This window comes from Arachis ipaensis, chromosome B09 (assembly GCF_000816755.2).
Source record: "Arachis ipaensis cultivar K30076 chromosome B09, Araip1.1, whole genome shotgun sequence".
Classification (NCBI taxonomy): domain Eukaryota; kingdom Viridiplantae; phylum Streptophyta; class Magnoliopsida; order Fabales; family Fabaceae; genus Arachis; species Arachis ipaensis.
Window position 1 is genome coordinate 144,175,891 of NC_029793.2, and position 13,632 is coordinate 144,189,522.

Genomic DNA, 13,632 nt, shown 5'->3' on the forward strand with positions numbered 1-13,632 from the left:
CATCATATATTAATAAATATCCAAATTTATCATTATATTTATATTTATTATAGTCTATTCAAATTTTAAAAATAATTTTACTAAACACAATTATTATTATGATTCACGCTTATTAAAAATTAATTTTAATTTTATTTATCAAATATATATACTATCATTTTTAAAATCTAACTTTAATAAACTATTTCAAAAATAAATTTTGATATAAAATTGGAAAGCTTGACACGTGGCAGTGATCTTAGCCTGAAGGATTGAAAGAAGAGAATGAAGAGCAAAAAGAGGAAGTAGGCGCAACTAAACATATGCACCTCCGGCGCCGCCTGATCCGAGACACCGAACACCACTTTCCCACTTATAACAAAAACACAAACACATGATGTCATTCTCTCTCTTACACTCCCCACATTCCCTAAACCTTAACCTACACCCCCATGCGCACTTTAGCCAACCCTCTCCCTTTCCTATGTCCATCTTACGCCGCCTCACCCTAACCCTACGCCCTCGCCTCCACCACAATCGCCATCGCCGCACCGCCACCACATGCGCCGCTGTCCGCCAGGACACCACCCTCTGGACCCCGGCTCCGCTCTCTGAGGTGGAACCCGCCGCCGAGTCCCTCTTCCACATCGCCGTTGACATCTCCGCCACGCCCGATCTCGTGGAGTCACACACACGCGCCGGTCAGTACCTTCAGCTACGTGTTCCCGACGCGCCCAAGCCCGTGTTCCTTGCCATCGCATCGCCGCCGAAGCTGGCATCTGCGCGTGGCGCGTTCGAGTTCTTGGTGAAGAGCGTGAAGGGGTCCACTGCGGAGGCGCTGTGCGCGTTGAAGAGAGGGGATGTGGTGGAGCTGAGCTCGGTCATGGGAAATGGGTTTGACATCAGCCGGATCGACCCGCCGGAGAAATTCGGCACTGTCATCGTCTTTGCCACCGGTTCCGGAATTAGGTCACCAATTTTGGCATTTTGATTTGCCACTGTTAAAGATGTTTTCTTCTTCTCTCAAATTATGTTGGTCTTCAGTTATTCCAATTTTTGATTTGGTGGTGGTGGTGGAATTTCACTTCATTGTTGTTTATTTCGACTAGAAATGGCTTGTGGAGGAGGAAAGAAAATGATAAATTGATAATCTTGTCCAATGAACTTAACTTGAAGATTGAGATCAATAAAGTGCATCTTCAAATCAATGAAGTGCAGTTCAATTGTAACTTGCTAAATTAGATTAATAAGTCTTGGAAGTTTTGCCTTCTAGAAAGGCAGGCGGTTTCGAAATTTGGTGCACCATGTTTGGTCTCAATGTGATTGATAGAACATAGTTCAGATTACTAGACTTGTAGGGTGATTGGAGAACTCACATGTTCTTTAGTCTGTTTTAACGTTTGCTTTGCTCTTCTTGTTTGAGAGTATTGTCCTAATATCCTTTTCTATTGTGTGATGAATATCTATTAACAACAAACCAATGTTCTATTAATCCTATATTTTTCCCTTACACTCTGATTATGTTTACTTCCTCGTGAACAGCCCAATTCGATCGCTTGTCGAGTCAGGATTTGGCGCTGCTCAAAGGTCTGATGTAAGGCTATATTATGGGGCAAGAAACCTTCAGAGAATGGCTTATCAGGTTACTTGAGTTGTTTGTTGGTTTAAAGAAGCAAACCTTGGACTTTCAGTTAGAACTTGTTATAATAACAATCATACTATTTTGTATTACAGGATAGATTTAAGGAATGGGAATCTTCTGGTGTGAAGATTGTGCCTGTGTTATCTCAACCAGATGATAGTTGGAGTGGGGAGAGAGGCTATGTACAGGTAAGTTGTGCTGGTATTAGATTAGATTTTCACATGATTGACCTTCACGGTAAAATTAAAAAGGATTATGTGTTTTTGTCTTTTTGACACATGATTCACCTTCACAGGAGGCATTTAAAAAAGTGAAGCAAATATCAAACCCTTTATCAACTGGTGCAGTACTTTGTGGCCAGAAAGAGATGACTGAGGTGCGTACTCTAGTAGTATTTGGGTTACTGGTTTCATTATTCATGATGTTAAGATCATTTTGTTGTTTCTTTTTTTTTTTCTCTCTGCAATACACTAATGCATGATTCTCTCAAAATTGATGTGTCTATTGCAGGAAGTGACATCTATTCTCGTTGCGGATGGAGTCTCAGGTGAGAAGATATTGAAGAACTTTTGAGCAAAAAAGAACTTAGGCATTGTTGTGTATCAAATTTTGAAAATATATACTGTCTGTATGATTATTTATTCATTGTTGTTGCTGAGGGTCAAGTAAATCTCAGCCCAGCTTAGACTGTAATTCTATAAAAGAATAAACAATTTTGGAATTGAGCCAATATGGAATTTCCAGCTCTTGATCGCTTCTTAAATAGTTAAGTTGGAACATAGGTGGTATAACCTTACCACAGTTATTCAAGTTTGACCACAAATTGTTTTTACACTTAGATTAAGCGTAAAAAATTAATTCATTTTACACAAGGCGTTTTCATTTTCCTTCAAACCCAAAATCAAAATTAACAGACTTCGGGATATCCTAAAAGGTAGAGTGCAAATGGGAAACAAACGCGAAGCTGTACTACATTTCATGAAGTTATGATACAACTTTAGATTAGTCTCCTGATTAGTTTACTAGTTCGATTAAATAAATATTAAAAGTTTATATTCTATTTTGTGCATGTAATAATTCATTGACTAATGATAAATTTTAAAATAGAGTTTATTTTTCAGTTAACAATCCTAAAATAAAATTTTAATCTTCAAATTGAAACATACTGTGAAGTAAAAAAAAGCCTGTTTTAATCAGATAATCAGTTAACAAACAGATTTCCTGTTTGATTGAGGATGGTATTTGACGGATTAACAAATAGATATTAGTCATAAATCAGGATTAGCAAGAGAAAGAGAACAATAAAAATCCCACCAAAGTGCCTTAGGGGATAACATTAAAATGTAAGCTGCTTCCAGGTGAATCAAATAAAAGATCAATGTAGTACAACAAACCAATATCCCTATGGAATTTCCATGTTCAGTTTTAGTCAACAATATAACATCAACCCATGATAATGAAATTGTTTTAACTCGAAATGGAATGATGGATAGTCACCGCCTAAAAAAATAACAACATCGATGCCTAAATCAAACAATTTGATCATCGTTATTCTCAATCATAGCTCCGCTTCCACGATCAGCACCATCCTTTTCATCAGTTTCAGTTTGCTCTAAACCCTCTTCATGGTCTCCATTTACTTTTGGCGAGCGCTGATGGGAATGATTTTTCTCCTCATCTGAGTAGTGCTGATGTTTGTCATGTGAGTGATGGGGTTGGTGGTTGGGCTTCTTGTGTCTTGATCTTTTTCTTTCTACTTCAGAATCTTCGTCTGAGTACTTCCCCAGTGACCTGCTTCTTCGCCCATGGCTGGGATCATCAGAATCGGATGATCTCAACTCCACATTATGCGATCGCTTGTGATGTTTATGGTTCCTTTTGTGGCTTCTCTTACGATGAGCATCATCACTTGATGAGTCAGATTCACCAGGTTCTGATCGTCGGTGTCGTCTGTGATGCTTTCCATGACCTCTTCTACGAACTGGACTGTCTTCTTCATCAGTAGAGAAGTCTGATTCACTATGTTTTGAATGGCGATGCCTTTTGTGATGCCTTTTCCTCTTGCTAATTTCATCAGCAGAAGAATCAGAATCACTTGAATCTGATTTTGATCGTTGACGTTTTAGCTTCTTGTGATTCTTCTTTCTTCTCCTCTCCTCGTCAGAGATGCTCTCAGATTCATCACTACTAAAATCACTAGATTCTGAGGACCGTCTCTTAGCCCTGCGCTTGGAGCTTTTGTCTTTCCTTTTCTCATGGTCAGAGTCATGATGAGAATGCTTCCTGTGCTTCCTATGAGATCTTTTACTGGTCTTCTTACCCTCATCATCAGTGTCATAATCACTGTCACTGTCGGATCCTGATCTTTTCTTATGTTTTGCAGCCTTCAGCCTCCTCTCTTTAGCTTCAGCTTCAGCCTTGGCCTTCGCAGCAGCTTCCAGCTTCTGCTCCCACTTCAAAGGAGCTTCCTTTCTCTCCATAATTTTCTTCTTCTTCTCCTCAACCAGCTGGATGAATCGCTTGGTGTCCATTTATATATAAAACCCAACTCAAAAACTGCATTTTGGTAAAATGATGACCGGAAGTGCATCTCACAGAAGAGAAAAATCAAAGTTAGTTATAGAACCAAATCAAGTCAATAATTTGAATAGAATGAAAAAGGACAAACACCCTATGATACAAAACATTACAATCCTCAGATTAGTATCCAGTCAAAATCTACTGAACATTTGTTCTGTTATAAAAAAAGATATGCAGAAATCGCAAGACCAACTCAACAAAGCAACAATAGCAACAGCGTGCCACATCTTTATACCTATCATATGGAAAAAATAAAATGGATGCCGAAAACTTTGGGAATAATAACAATAATAAAATCATCACATCTTACCTAGTATGCATTATTCTCCCTTACCCACTTAGAAACACGTACCCAGAAATACAGATGCTCATGGATGTGGGGCAAGGCTAAGATTCAATGGCGTAAACAAAATTACATAGGAAAAAGTTCGCTGGAGAAAACTATAAACTATTTTCTGCACTGGGAAGAATTACTGAGGAGATTCATAGAAATTGAAATGATATCAAATAGAGAATCTAAATCTTGTACATGTCTTTGCTCATATCCCTATCCCTATCATCAAACGAATCAAACAATTCAACAGTTCAAAGACAGTAACTCATTAATACTCTCCCTTTCCTTTTCTTACCTTATGTGTGGAAGAAGCAAAATCCAGCTAGCAACAATCAAACCCCAAATTCAGCAATAAGCAATTACGCTCTATCTGCATCAAATCAAAAGATATGCCTATCGTTGAAATGCAAATCCCAACAATTTAAAACCAGACACAACAAACCCTAAATAAAATTATACCAAGAGGAAAGAAAAGTACCAAGAGAACCCTAAATGATATGATGCCAATAAAGCCCTAATTAAACCGATCGCGAAAAAATACCCTATATAAATTGGTAGCAAGAAACCCTAATAGAGAGAGGATCGTAAAAGAAATGAAATGGAAGAGGAAAGGAATCAGTACCTAAGCAAAGAAGCGAATCGGGGAGGAGTGGTTAGGGTTGGGGTAGGAGTTGCCGCAGCGAAGAGGGTTGCTCCGCTCCTTCAAGAAAGAGGATCGACGAATAGATGGGATGCTATGCTGCGTGCCTTTGCCTGCACTCTATTTATACCCTACTGTAATACCTTAATACATTAATTAATTATTTAATAGTGATTATCCTTCTTTCTCTTTTCTTGAACCGAACCGGGTTCTCTCTACGCGTATTAGATTAGTTATTAATTATTAACCGTGTCCGTGTGTGCTAGTCGGAGTGAGTGACAAGGTTCCTATAATTTTGTGTCATGATGATTTTAGTTAAAATTTTTCAGATAATTTGTGAACACTAAAAATTAATTATTAAATTGGTTCATATATAATGGTATATATTTATACATATTAGTTCTAATATGTTTTAACTAAACAATTAGCTACAAGAGTAATTATACTTTTATACCAATTTTGTTAGTAAGTGAATTAGTTTGTCCTTTAAATATTTATCCTAAAAGTTTTCATATAAAAAAATTACAGCATTTAAATAAGAATCTTTATATCAAATTGATTATTTGATATCATACGCGTGACATATTGACGAAAAATTCGTGTTTAAAATATTTGTATTTAATCGATTTTTGCCTGTAGATTTATGTAATAGAAATAAATATAGAAAGTAATATATAAATTTATTTTACAAGAAAAATAAGAGAAAGAAAACTGAGCTCATAACATAACTTAACAACTAAGGACAGCAGAGATTTAACCAAACGGTAGAGAGAGAGAAACATCTACTCTACACCCAAATCCCAAACCCAAACCAGTCGCATTTCTCTCTTTCCCGATGGCCGCGACGCCGTCGTCCTCCGCCGCGGGAGCCACCAACATCATGCTCGCAATTTTCGAGAAGAAGACTAATTCCGTCGACCTGTACCGCCCTCTACGCAACTACATCGCATTCAACTACTCCGAGCGTGAGGCCCAGAACCTCGAAGACGATCTCCAAACCCTAAAGCAGCAACGCGCTGACATCGAGCGCCACTCCGATCCCTCCCTCCCTTCCCGCCGGGACCTTCTCCAGTCCTACTTCAGAGCCCTCTGCCTCGTTGAGACCCGATTCCCAATCTCCCCCGACCCGGCGCACGTCAACGCCCTCACCTTCGTCTGGTTCGACGCCTTCAAGCCCAAGCAGAAGTCTTCCCAGCAGAACATCCATCTCGAGAAGGCCTCCGTACTCTTCAATTTGGGAGCAGTGTACAGCCAAATTGGGCTTTCGTATGATCGCAACACCGTGGACGGCCGTCGCCAGGCCTCACATGCGTTTATAGCAGCCGCGGGGGCGTTTGCTTATTTGAGGGATAATGCGTCCATGAAAGCCTCCATTGGAGGATCCGCCACCGTGGACATCTCGGGGGAGTGCGCTGGGATGCTTGAGAAGCTGATGCTAGCTCAGGCTCAAGAGTGCGTCTTTGAGAACAGTATCGCCAAAGGAAGCACGCCAGGTGTTTGTTCCAAGATCTCTAGGCAGGTCGGTTCAGTTTTTGGTTTTGCTGTTTTTGCTTTGATTGAACTTCTGAAATTCTAATTGATTTTGTTTTAGGAATATAAGCTGATGAAGCTAATTAATTGAACTTGTAATTGGATGCTGTAGGTTGGGCTGTATTATGAGGAAGCTTTAGCTGCATTGAATGTTGCACCTTTAAACACACATTTTGATAAATCGTGGATAGCGCATGTCCAGCTGAAATCGGCTTTGTTCTATGCTGAAGCTTGCTTTAGGTATGGACTGGAGCTACATGAAAAAGAAGAAATAGCAGAGGAGATTGCACGACTCAGGAGTGCCATTAACGTGCTAACTGAGGCGAAGAGAAATTCAAAGGGTGCTGCAGCACAGATTCTCGATGCAATTGGCAAGTTAGAGGCCAATATTAACCGAAACTTGGAAAGGGCTGTCAAGGAGAACGACAGGGTTTACCTCATGAGAGTTCCTTCTCCCAGTTCCCTACCACCTCTTGCAGCATTTTCTATGGTGAAGCCAATGGCAATGAGTGAGGTGCTGGATGCAAGCAAAGAGAAGATGTTTGCTAGCCTTGTACCTGACAGTAGTACAAAGGCCCTCTCCAGGTATACTGAAATGGTAGATGACATTATAAGAATGCAGGCTGAGAAGCTACAGCAAGCTAGTGAGCTAACACGAGTTAGGCTCAAGGAAATGGAACTTCCGGATTCTATTCTTGCTTTGGAAGGAAATTTTACTCTTCCAACAAGTCTCAAAGAAGATGTGGAGGCTGTGCAGATCAGTGGGGGACCTGCTGGCTTGGAAGCAGAGTTACAGCAACTGAGGGACCTAAGGAGGGTGAATCAAGAATTATTGGTCCAGACTGAGGAGCTGTTGCAAAAGGAAGCAAGAGAAGATTCTCAATTTAGAAGCCAGTTTGGGACAAAATGGACTAGACCTCAATCAAGCACTTTGACAAAGAACTTGCAGGATAGGCTGAACAGGTTTGCAGGTAACTTGAAGCAAGCTGCTGAAAGTGATGGTCGAATTGAGCGTTCGGTTAGAGAAAATTCGGCATTCATGTCAATCCTTGATGCCCGCCCGGTAAATTGTTGTACTATTTGTTATGATTCATTTGGCTCTTGGTGTGGCTAGGACATGTTGCTCAGTCATTGAACTTCCTATGCACTTTACCAGATTGAATCCGCACTTCCAACCTTGGCAAGGCCGATTATGTCTTTAGATCAAAATGAAGATGCTATTGTGGGATCTCTCAAGCAGAGCCTGGTTAGTTGCTGTTTTTGGTCCTGTTATGGTTATTTTATGATTGTTATATTATGATTTTCAAAGAATAAGATTGACTACCAGTTCTTGAATCAATAATTTATATGACTGTTATTTTTCTCTTAGAATTTTCTGGTATATGTGACAGATTTTTTGCTATATTGGCAATTTCAGTAATATTTTTGTTTTACAGTTCTTCAGTTCATCCTATCTGTGTCATATCGTGGGAAAATGTACTGAGCACTGAATAGCTTTCTTCCAAGTACAGTCGTAATTAAGAAACCTTGCTAAAGCTAGAAAATTCAGGAGGAAAATTTGAGATGTGAAATTGAATGGAGTATTGATTAGAGTTAGCAGTAGGAAAAGGGATTTCAGTTTACAAAAGGAATATTAGTAATATATGTTCTAATTGTTTCATAGGGTTATAATTTTAAAAAATGACTACAACATTGGCATTAGATGTGTTTATAATTCTTATCAAATTTTGTGCTCGCTATTTCAGAGGCAACTAGAAACTCTTGGAGCCCAAAGGGCTGGTCTTGAAGACATGCTTAAAGAGATGAAAAGAAAGGTACACCTGATTAGGATGCTTCTTGTGGAATTTTTTCCATCCTATGTAATCCGTGATTCATGAATCTATAACATGTACTATTTATCTTTGCTTATATTTCTAAAAATATCTTCAGGATGATATATTACCAAAGTTGATGACATCCACTGGCTCTCATGAGGATCTCTTTAAGAAGGAAATAGCAAAATATGACCATATTTGTGAAGAAATAGCTCAAAATATTGAGGCACAGGAGCAACTGTTGATGCAGATCCAGGTATTGCATTATGTGCGCTCACTTAAAAAGAATTGATGCATATTAGAACTTTCTAAGAGAAATATTTCCCAAACTGTCTTGGTGGTTTTTTTTTTCTAAAACAAAATTTTCTGGGGTTCCTTTTTTACTTACTACATTGATTATTGTGAGCAAGCAACAATCTTCAATCATGTGATTCTAACAACCGTTTGCTTCTGTTTACAGGCTCAGAATGATGAATTCTCGGCTCTCTTCAATCTTGAAGACTATAAAGGTATATCGTATTTGGTTGTTCTCCTCAATATTAAATCTGATTTTAATGTGCACAAAACTGAATATTAACCAGCAACAGAAAATTGTTTAAACTGATGCATTAATTAATGGACCTTCTTTTCTATTTCAGTGGTAATAGTTGAAATGGCTCTTATTAGTTCATACAGAATGCTACCCTTTCTTTTTTTTTTTTTTTTGGTGTAGTCACCCTACTTGTCTGATGGTTGATCTTTTCATGGTTTCCTTGTAATATCTCAGCTTCGCGTGAAAAATGCTATAAGCAGATTGAAGCTGCCATAGCCAAGTTTCGAGAGATAAAAGACAACATTAATGAAGGGTTAAAATTCTATGTTACTCTGCAGGTTAGAACTTATCAACTATGTGTTGATTGAATTCTATTATGCAAGAAATTATCTGAGTATGATTAAATATATGGTTGAAAACAAGTACTTGCTATTTATGCAAATTTCTGTTCGATAGGATGCGATCACAAATGTAAAGCAGCAGAGCAATGACTTCGTAATGACAAGGAACATCCAGTGCAGAGAAATGATTGAAGATGTTCAAAGAAAAGTGGCTAATATGAGTTTCCAAGATAAAAACTCAGGTGCTTTTAGTAGTAGCTACCCACCAGTTGGAAGCCAAAACCAAAGACCCAGTACACAACAAACAGATCCTCGTCCCCAAACACCTTATTATCAACCACCTGAGCAGCCTCCGGTTTCTTCCTACGGACATCCCCTTCCCTCATATAGTTCAGCAGCGCATCAGCCTCACCTCCATACCACATTCCACCAACATCTGCCGCTCCATACCAACCCCATCAGGTTCATCAGCAGGCACCAGCAGAGTATGGCCAACCTGCATATCCTAGATGGCGTGGTCCATACTATAATGCCCGGCTCAGCAACAGCAGCGCATCAGCCTCCACCTCCATACCACATTCCACCAACATCTGCCCCTCCATACCAACCCCATCAGGTTCATCAGCAGGCACCAGCAGAGTATGGCCAACCTGCATATCCTGGATGGCGTGGTCCATACTATAATGCGCCGGCTCAGCAACCTGGTTCTGTTCCCAGGCCTCCATATACTGTTCCATCTCCATACCCTCCACCTCATCAAGGTGGATACTATAAGCAGCAATAGTGTTAATCCAACCGTCTTCTATAATAAGAGAGATTATTCTTTCCGTCATCTCCTCAACAAATCGGATTTAGACATACCTGTTATCTTAAAGCTTTAGACCAGCGTGGAGCATCCGTATGTAATTTTTGGGTCGTTTCTGGATTTGTATTTTGATAGTTTGCATTGTCATTGGTTTGTGAATAGTTTATACAAAAAATGTTGTAAGTACAGTTGGTTTATTTCCAATTTTCTACTCTATGCAGAGGGGGGTTCCCCGATCTATACATGCCAACTCGTCCAAAAACATATACTTGTATCACTACATATTCAAAGATTTCTTACCCTCTTTTATGGTATGAGTAGTATCATGTTCGGGATTGTTTGTCTTTCAAAGAATGTACTATGTGGATTGTCCCTTGTGAACTATTATGTTGTAGATTTCTGCAAACTCAACAAAAGAATTAGTTGGATCATAACACGCACAAGAAATACAAGGGGATTAAAAAAGAAATTATTAAAAAAGAAATTATGTTGTTAAGGGGAACATCTTATTTGAACTCTGTTTAATAAAAAGTTCATCTGGTTCTTGGGCTTAAAGAAAACTTGTGCGCATCAAGCCATGAATATTTTGGTACTTGTGGATAGTCAAATATTAAAACATTCATTATCGCTGAAATATAAGATAACTATTTAACTATTTTATGTCATTTATTTTTCTACTACTAATAGAAGAGGTTAGCATAAAATAAAATAATTAATTTTATGTGTGATTGCTAAATTTTAATAATTTTTTTCATTAGCATATTTTTATTATTACTATTCGTAATATTTTATAACACAAAGAACGTGGATTGAACGACAAATAATCGCGTATTTGATCATCTAATCATGTATCATCTACGTTTTGTACATTTTATGACATATATTTAACGGCACCAGAGAATTTGAAGTTGAAAATTGCAAGTAAACATCATTAGCCACTTTGATCTGTTATTGACTTGATACAAATTTTGAACCTCTAATAAACCATTAGATATTTAAGCAAAATTCAAATATAGCATTAATATCCAGTTTAAGATAATTAGTAGTACAAGAATGGAACCAACTCTTTATTATATCCCCATTTACTAATTAAACCTGATGATGTTCACATTGAATAACACAGCCTATGGCCTTGGCTTGTTCTTTCTCCTGAGAAGAACAAACAGCACATCAAGTTTTAGTTTATCTTTGTCCATGATGTCTGGAAATTCCTTAACTTTCTCGGCAAAGCGTTCGAAAAGCTCATCAACTATTTCTGCTCCAAAGTGTTTCTCAATCATCCCTTGCAGCGCAGCTCTGAACCATGAAACAAATATTTGCACAGTTGGCAATGACACCATGTTCTTGAATTCCAATATTTCCATCCACTCAATGCTGAAACATTCATCACATCCTCTAAGAATTTCCTTCACAGCCTTGACAGAAGGGTATATCAAAGGCACATTGAATGAATCCACTTTTTCTTCACTAATCACTCCCTGCATTAATGATAATTAATCAATCAATTTGTTTTTCACTCTTCAAGATATGTAACAAAATAAAGGTTTACTAATTCTTCTTACCACTTTGGCCATATCCACAAGGCAAGTTCCAATGAGTTCAAAAACTTTAGCAGGGTCTACATCTGAATCAAGAACAACATTAGACACAGGAAACTGAAGTAGCATTAGCCCATTTCCCACAAGTTCTTGAGCTCTAGCATGGAGGAAATTCCCCATGTCTTTCCTATACTGAGTTGCATAAGCATCTGCCACTTCCTTAGGTGCATCAGTGTAATGAATCCTCCCTTTGTTACAAGCACTAGAATCTGAGTCTGTGATCTCATTGGGGAGCTTAGAGAGCCAGCAAAGTGCTGCAGAAGAGTGAACCAAATGAAGTGTTTGCTTTGGAAACAAGCGTCCACAGAAAGAGCCAGGAACAGCGGTTGCATAATAGATTCTTTGTTGGGGAAGGTTCTTGAAGAGTGTGTTGAAGTCATTTGAGACTTGATCATTGAAGAGGACTTGGATGTCTGGGATTTGAGAAGCAAGACCATGTGATTGGAATTGGAGTTGTATTGCTTCAGTTATGGTTTGCATTGCAAAGAATGTGTTTGGTCCTGTTGAGCATCCTAAGTCTGCTATGCAAATTGGTGTTGATGATTCATCATTTCCATGAATATGTTCTTTGGGATCAAAGCTTTGTGATATGGCTTCCTGGATCAGTCTTTTACTGCCATCAATCAAACCTTTCTGCAATCAAACAAACATACATTTCGGATTTATTTTGTAATTATAAATTGAATTCATTCAAAAAATAGTCAAAAAACTGTTAGCTGATTTAATATATTTAGTTAAATTGTTAAGTGTAAAGTATATTTTTTGTTCTTGAAGTTTGCCAAAAATTTCAAGAATACCCCTAAGTTTTATTTTGTTTTAATTTTGTCCCAAAAGTTTTCGATTTGCATCAAATATACCCTCGACGGCTAAATTTTAAAAAAATTTAAGACCAATCTAATAATATTGCATGAAAATTATGTTTGATTTACTTGTGTTGAGGGGTTGTTATTATGAAATTGTTGTTGAATCGGTCTTAAATTTTTTGAAAATTTAGTCGTCAAGGGTATATTTGATGCAAATCGAAAACTTTTGGGACAAAATTGAAACAAAATAAAACTTATGGGTATTTTTAAAACTTTTATCAAACTTTAGGGACAAAAAATATACTTTACCCAATTATTAAATATAATATGTGTGAGAAATATTTTATCTATCATCTTCAAATAAAATATTTTATGTATAATTTATTTATCTATAATAAAACTAATAATGATTATCCAATATCAATGATGTATATTTTCTAGATATAGAGTTTAATATAATAACTCTTAATTGGTATTATCTAGAGGAATAAAATAGAATTTGATAGGAGGTTTTATTAAAATGTGTAAAAAAATGAATTCTATGTTAAACACAAATATTAAGAGGTTATATTTTTTCTTTGTATGTTAGCCTCTTAATATTTGTGCTTAATCAAATGAGCTACACTAATCAATATGCTTTCTACTAAAAATGTTGATCCATTAACATTTTGAGATATGAAATTAGGAGCCCAACTACTAATAAAAATAGAGGTTATATTATTGTTATAAATAANGGATATCTTTTTATATAATGTTTTATAGTTTTTTTTCTTTTTTTAGTCAAGATAATAATCTCATATAAAATATCATATAGTTTTGTTTTTTCATAATAATTTTATATTATATGCATTTATTGTTTTATATCTTACTCTATCCGTATCTAGATTTTTCTTTCCTTTGAACCTATCGTGTTCCCATATATATAATATATGGATGGTATATCATGTCTGATAATGTTAATATAGTATTATTATTGGTGCCATGCATTAAGTTATGAGAAATTATATTGGTCTTATCAATTATGAAAAAAATGC

General features: G+C 37.2%; 4 protein-coding genes across 9 annotated transcripts in view; 2 read left to right on the forward strand and 2 right to left on the reverse strand.

Moving 5' to 3' along the window:
• On the forward strand, positions 278–2,384 carry LOC107617882 (fruit protein pKIWI502). The gene is made up of 5 exons (XM_016319758.2): positions 278–948; positions 1,522–1,621; positions 1,714–1,809; positions 1,917–1,997; positions 2,132–2,384. The coding sequence occupies exons 1-5, from the start codon at positions 374–376 to the stop codon at positions 2,192–2,194; spliced, it is 915 nt and encodes a 304-aa protein (XP_016175244.1). The 5' UTR covers positions 278–373; the 3' UTR covers positions 2,195–2,384.
• LOC107617881 (sarcoplasmic reticulum histidine-rich calcium-binding protein) lies at positions 2,919–5,318 on the reverse strand. 4 transcript variants are annotated; one of them, XM_016319757.2, is made up of 3 exons: positions 5,158–5,318; positions 4,831–4,905; positions 2,919–4,177 (listed from the first exon to the last, which is right to left on the reverse strand). In XM_016319757.2, exon 3 carries the CDS (start codon positions 4,150–4,152, stop codon positions 3,151–3,153), a length of 1,002 nt encoding a protein of 333 aa, XP_016175243.1. In that variant the 5' UTR covers positions 4,153–4,177; positions 4,831–4,905; positions 5,158–5,318; the 3' UTR covers positions 2,919–3,150. The 4 variants fall into 4 exon arrangements, with proteins under 4 accessions (XP_016175243.1, XP_016175242.1, XP_020966776.1 ...); XM_016319756.2 differs by having other exon boundaries at positions 2,919–4,211; XM_021111117.1 differs by lacking the exon at positions 4,831–4,905 and having other exon boundaries at positions 5,158–5,285.
• Positions 5,881–10,533, forward strand: LOC107617940 (ALG-2 interacting protein X). 2 transcript variants are annotated; one of them, XM_021111118.1, is made up of 9 exons: positions 5,881–6,694; positions 6,818–7,768; positions 7,862–7,951; positions 8,451–8,519; positions 8,635–8,775; positions 8,980–9,028; positions 9,286–9,389; positions 9,508–9,870; positions 10,025–10,533. In XM_021111118.1, the coding sequence occupies exons 1-9, from the start codon at positions 6,011–6,013 to the stop codon at positions 10,271–10,273; spliced, it is 2,700 nt and encodes an 899-aa protein (XP_020966777.1). In that variant the 5' UTR covers positions 5,881–6,010; the 3' UTR covers positions 10,274–10,533. The 2 variants fall into 2 exon arrangements, with proteins under 2 accessions (XP_020966777.1, XP_020966778.1); XM_021111119.1 differs by lacking the exons at positions 9,286–9,389; positions 9,508–9,870; positions 10,025–10,533 and adding an exon at positions 9,232–9,263 and having other exon boundaries at positions 5,883–6,694.
• The window catches only part of LOC107616820 (probable S-adenosylmethionine-dependent methyltransferase At5g37990), a 3,243-nt gene continuing 633 nt past the window's right edge, over positions 11,023–13,632 (reverse strand). The window contains exons 3-5 of one of the 2 annotated variants that reach the window (XM_021111120.1): positions 11,760–12,428; positions 11,334–11,675; positions 11,023–11,112 (exon numbers count right to left, since the gene is read on the reverse strand). In XM_021111120.1, the coding sequence (XP_020966779.1) occupies positions 11,053–11,112; positions 11,334–11,675; positions 11,760–12,428 (1,071 nt within the window). In that variant the 3' untranslated portion in view covers positions 11,023–11,052. Of the gene's footprint in view, positions 11,676–11,759; positions 12,429–13,632 lie in introns of both variants that reach the window. The other variant, XM_016318738.2, reaches the window with a different exon arrangement.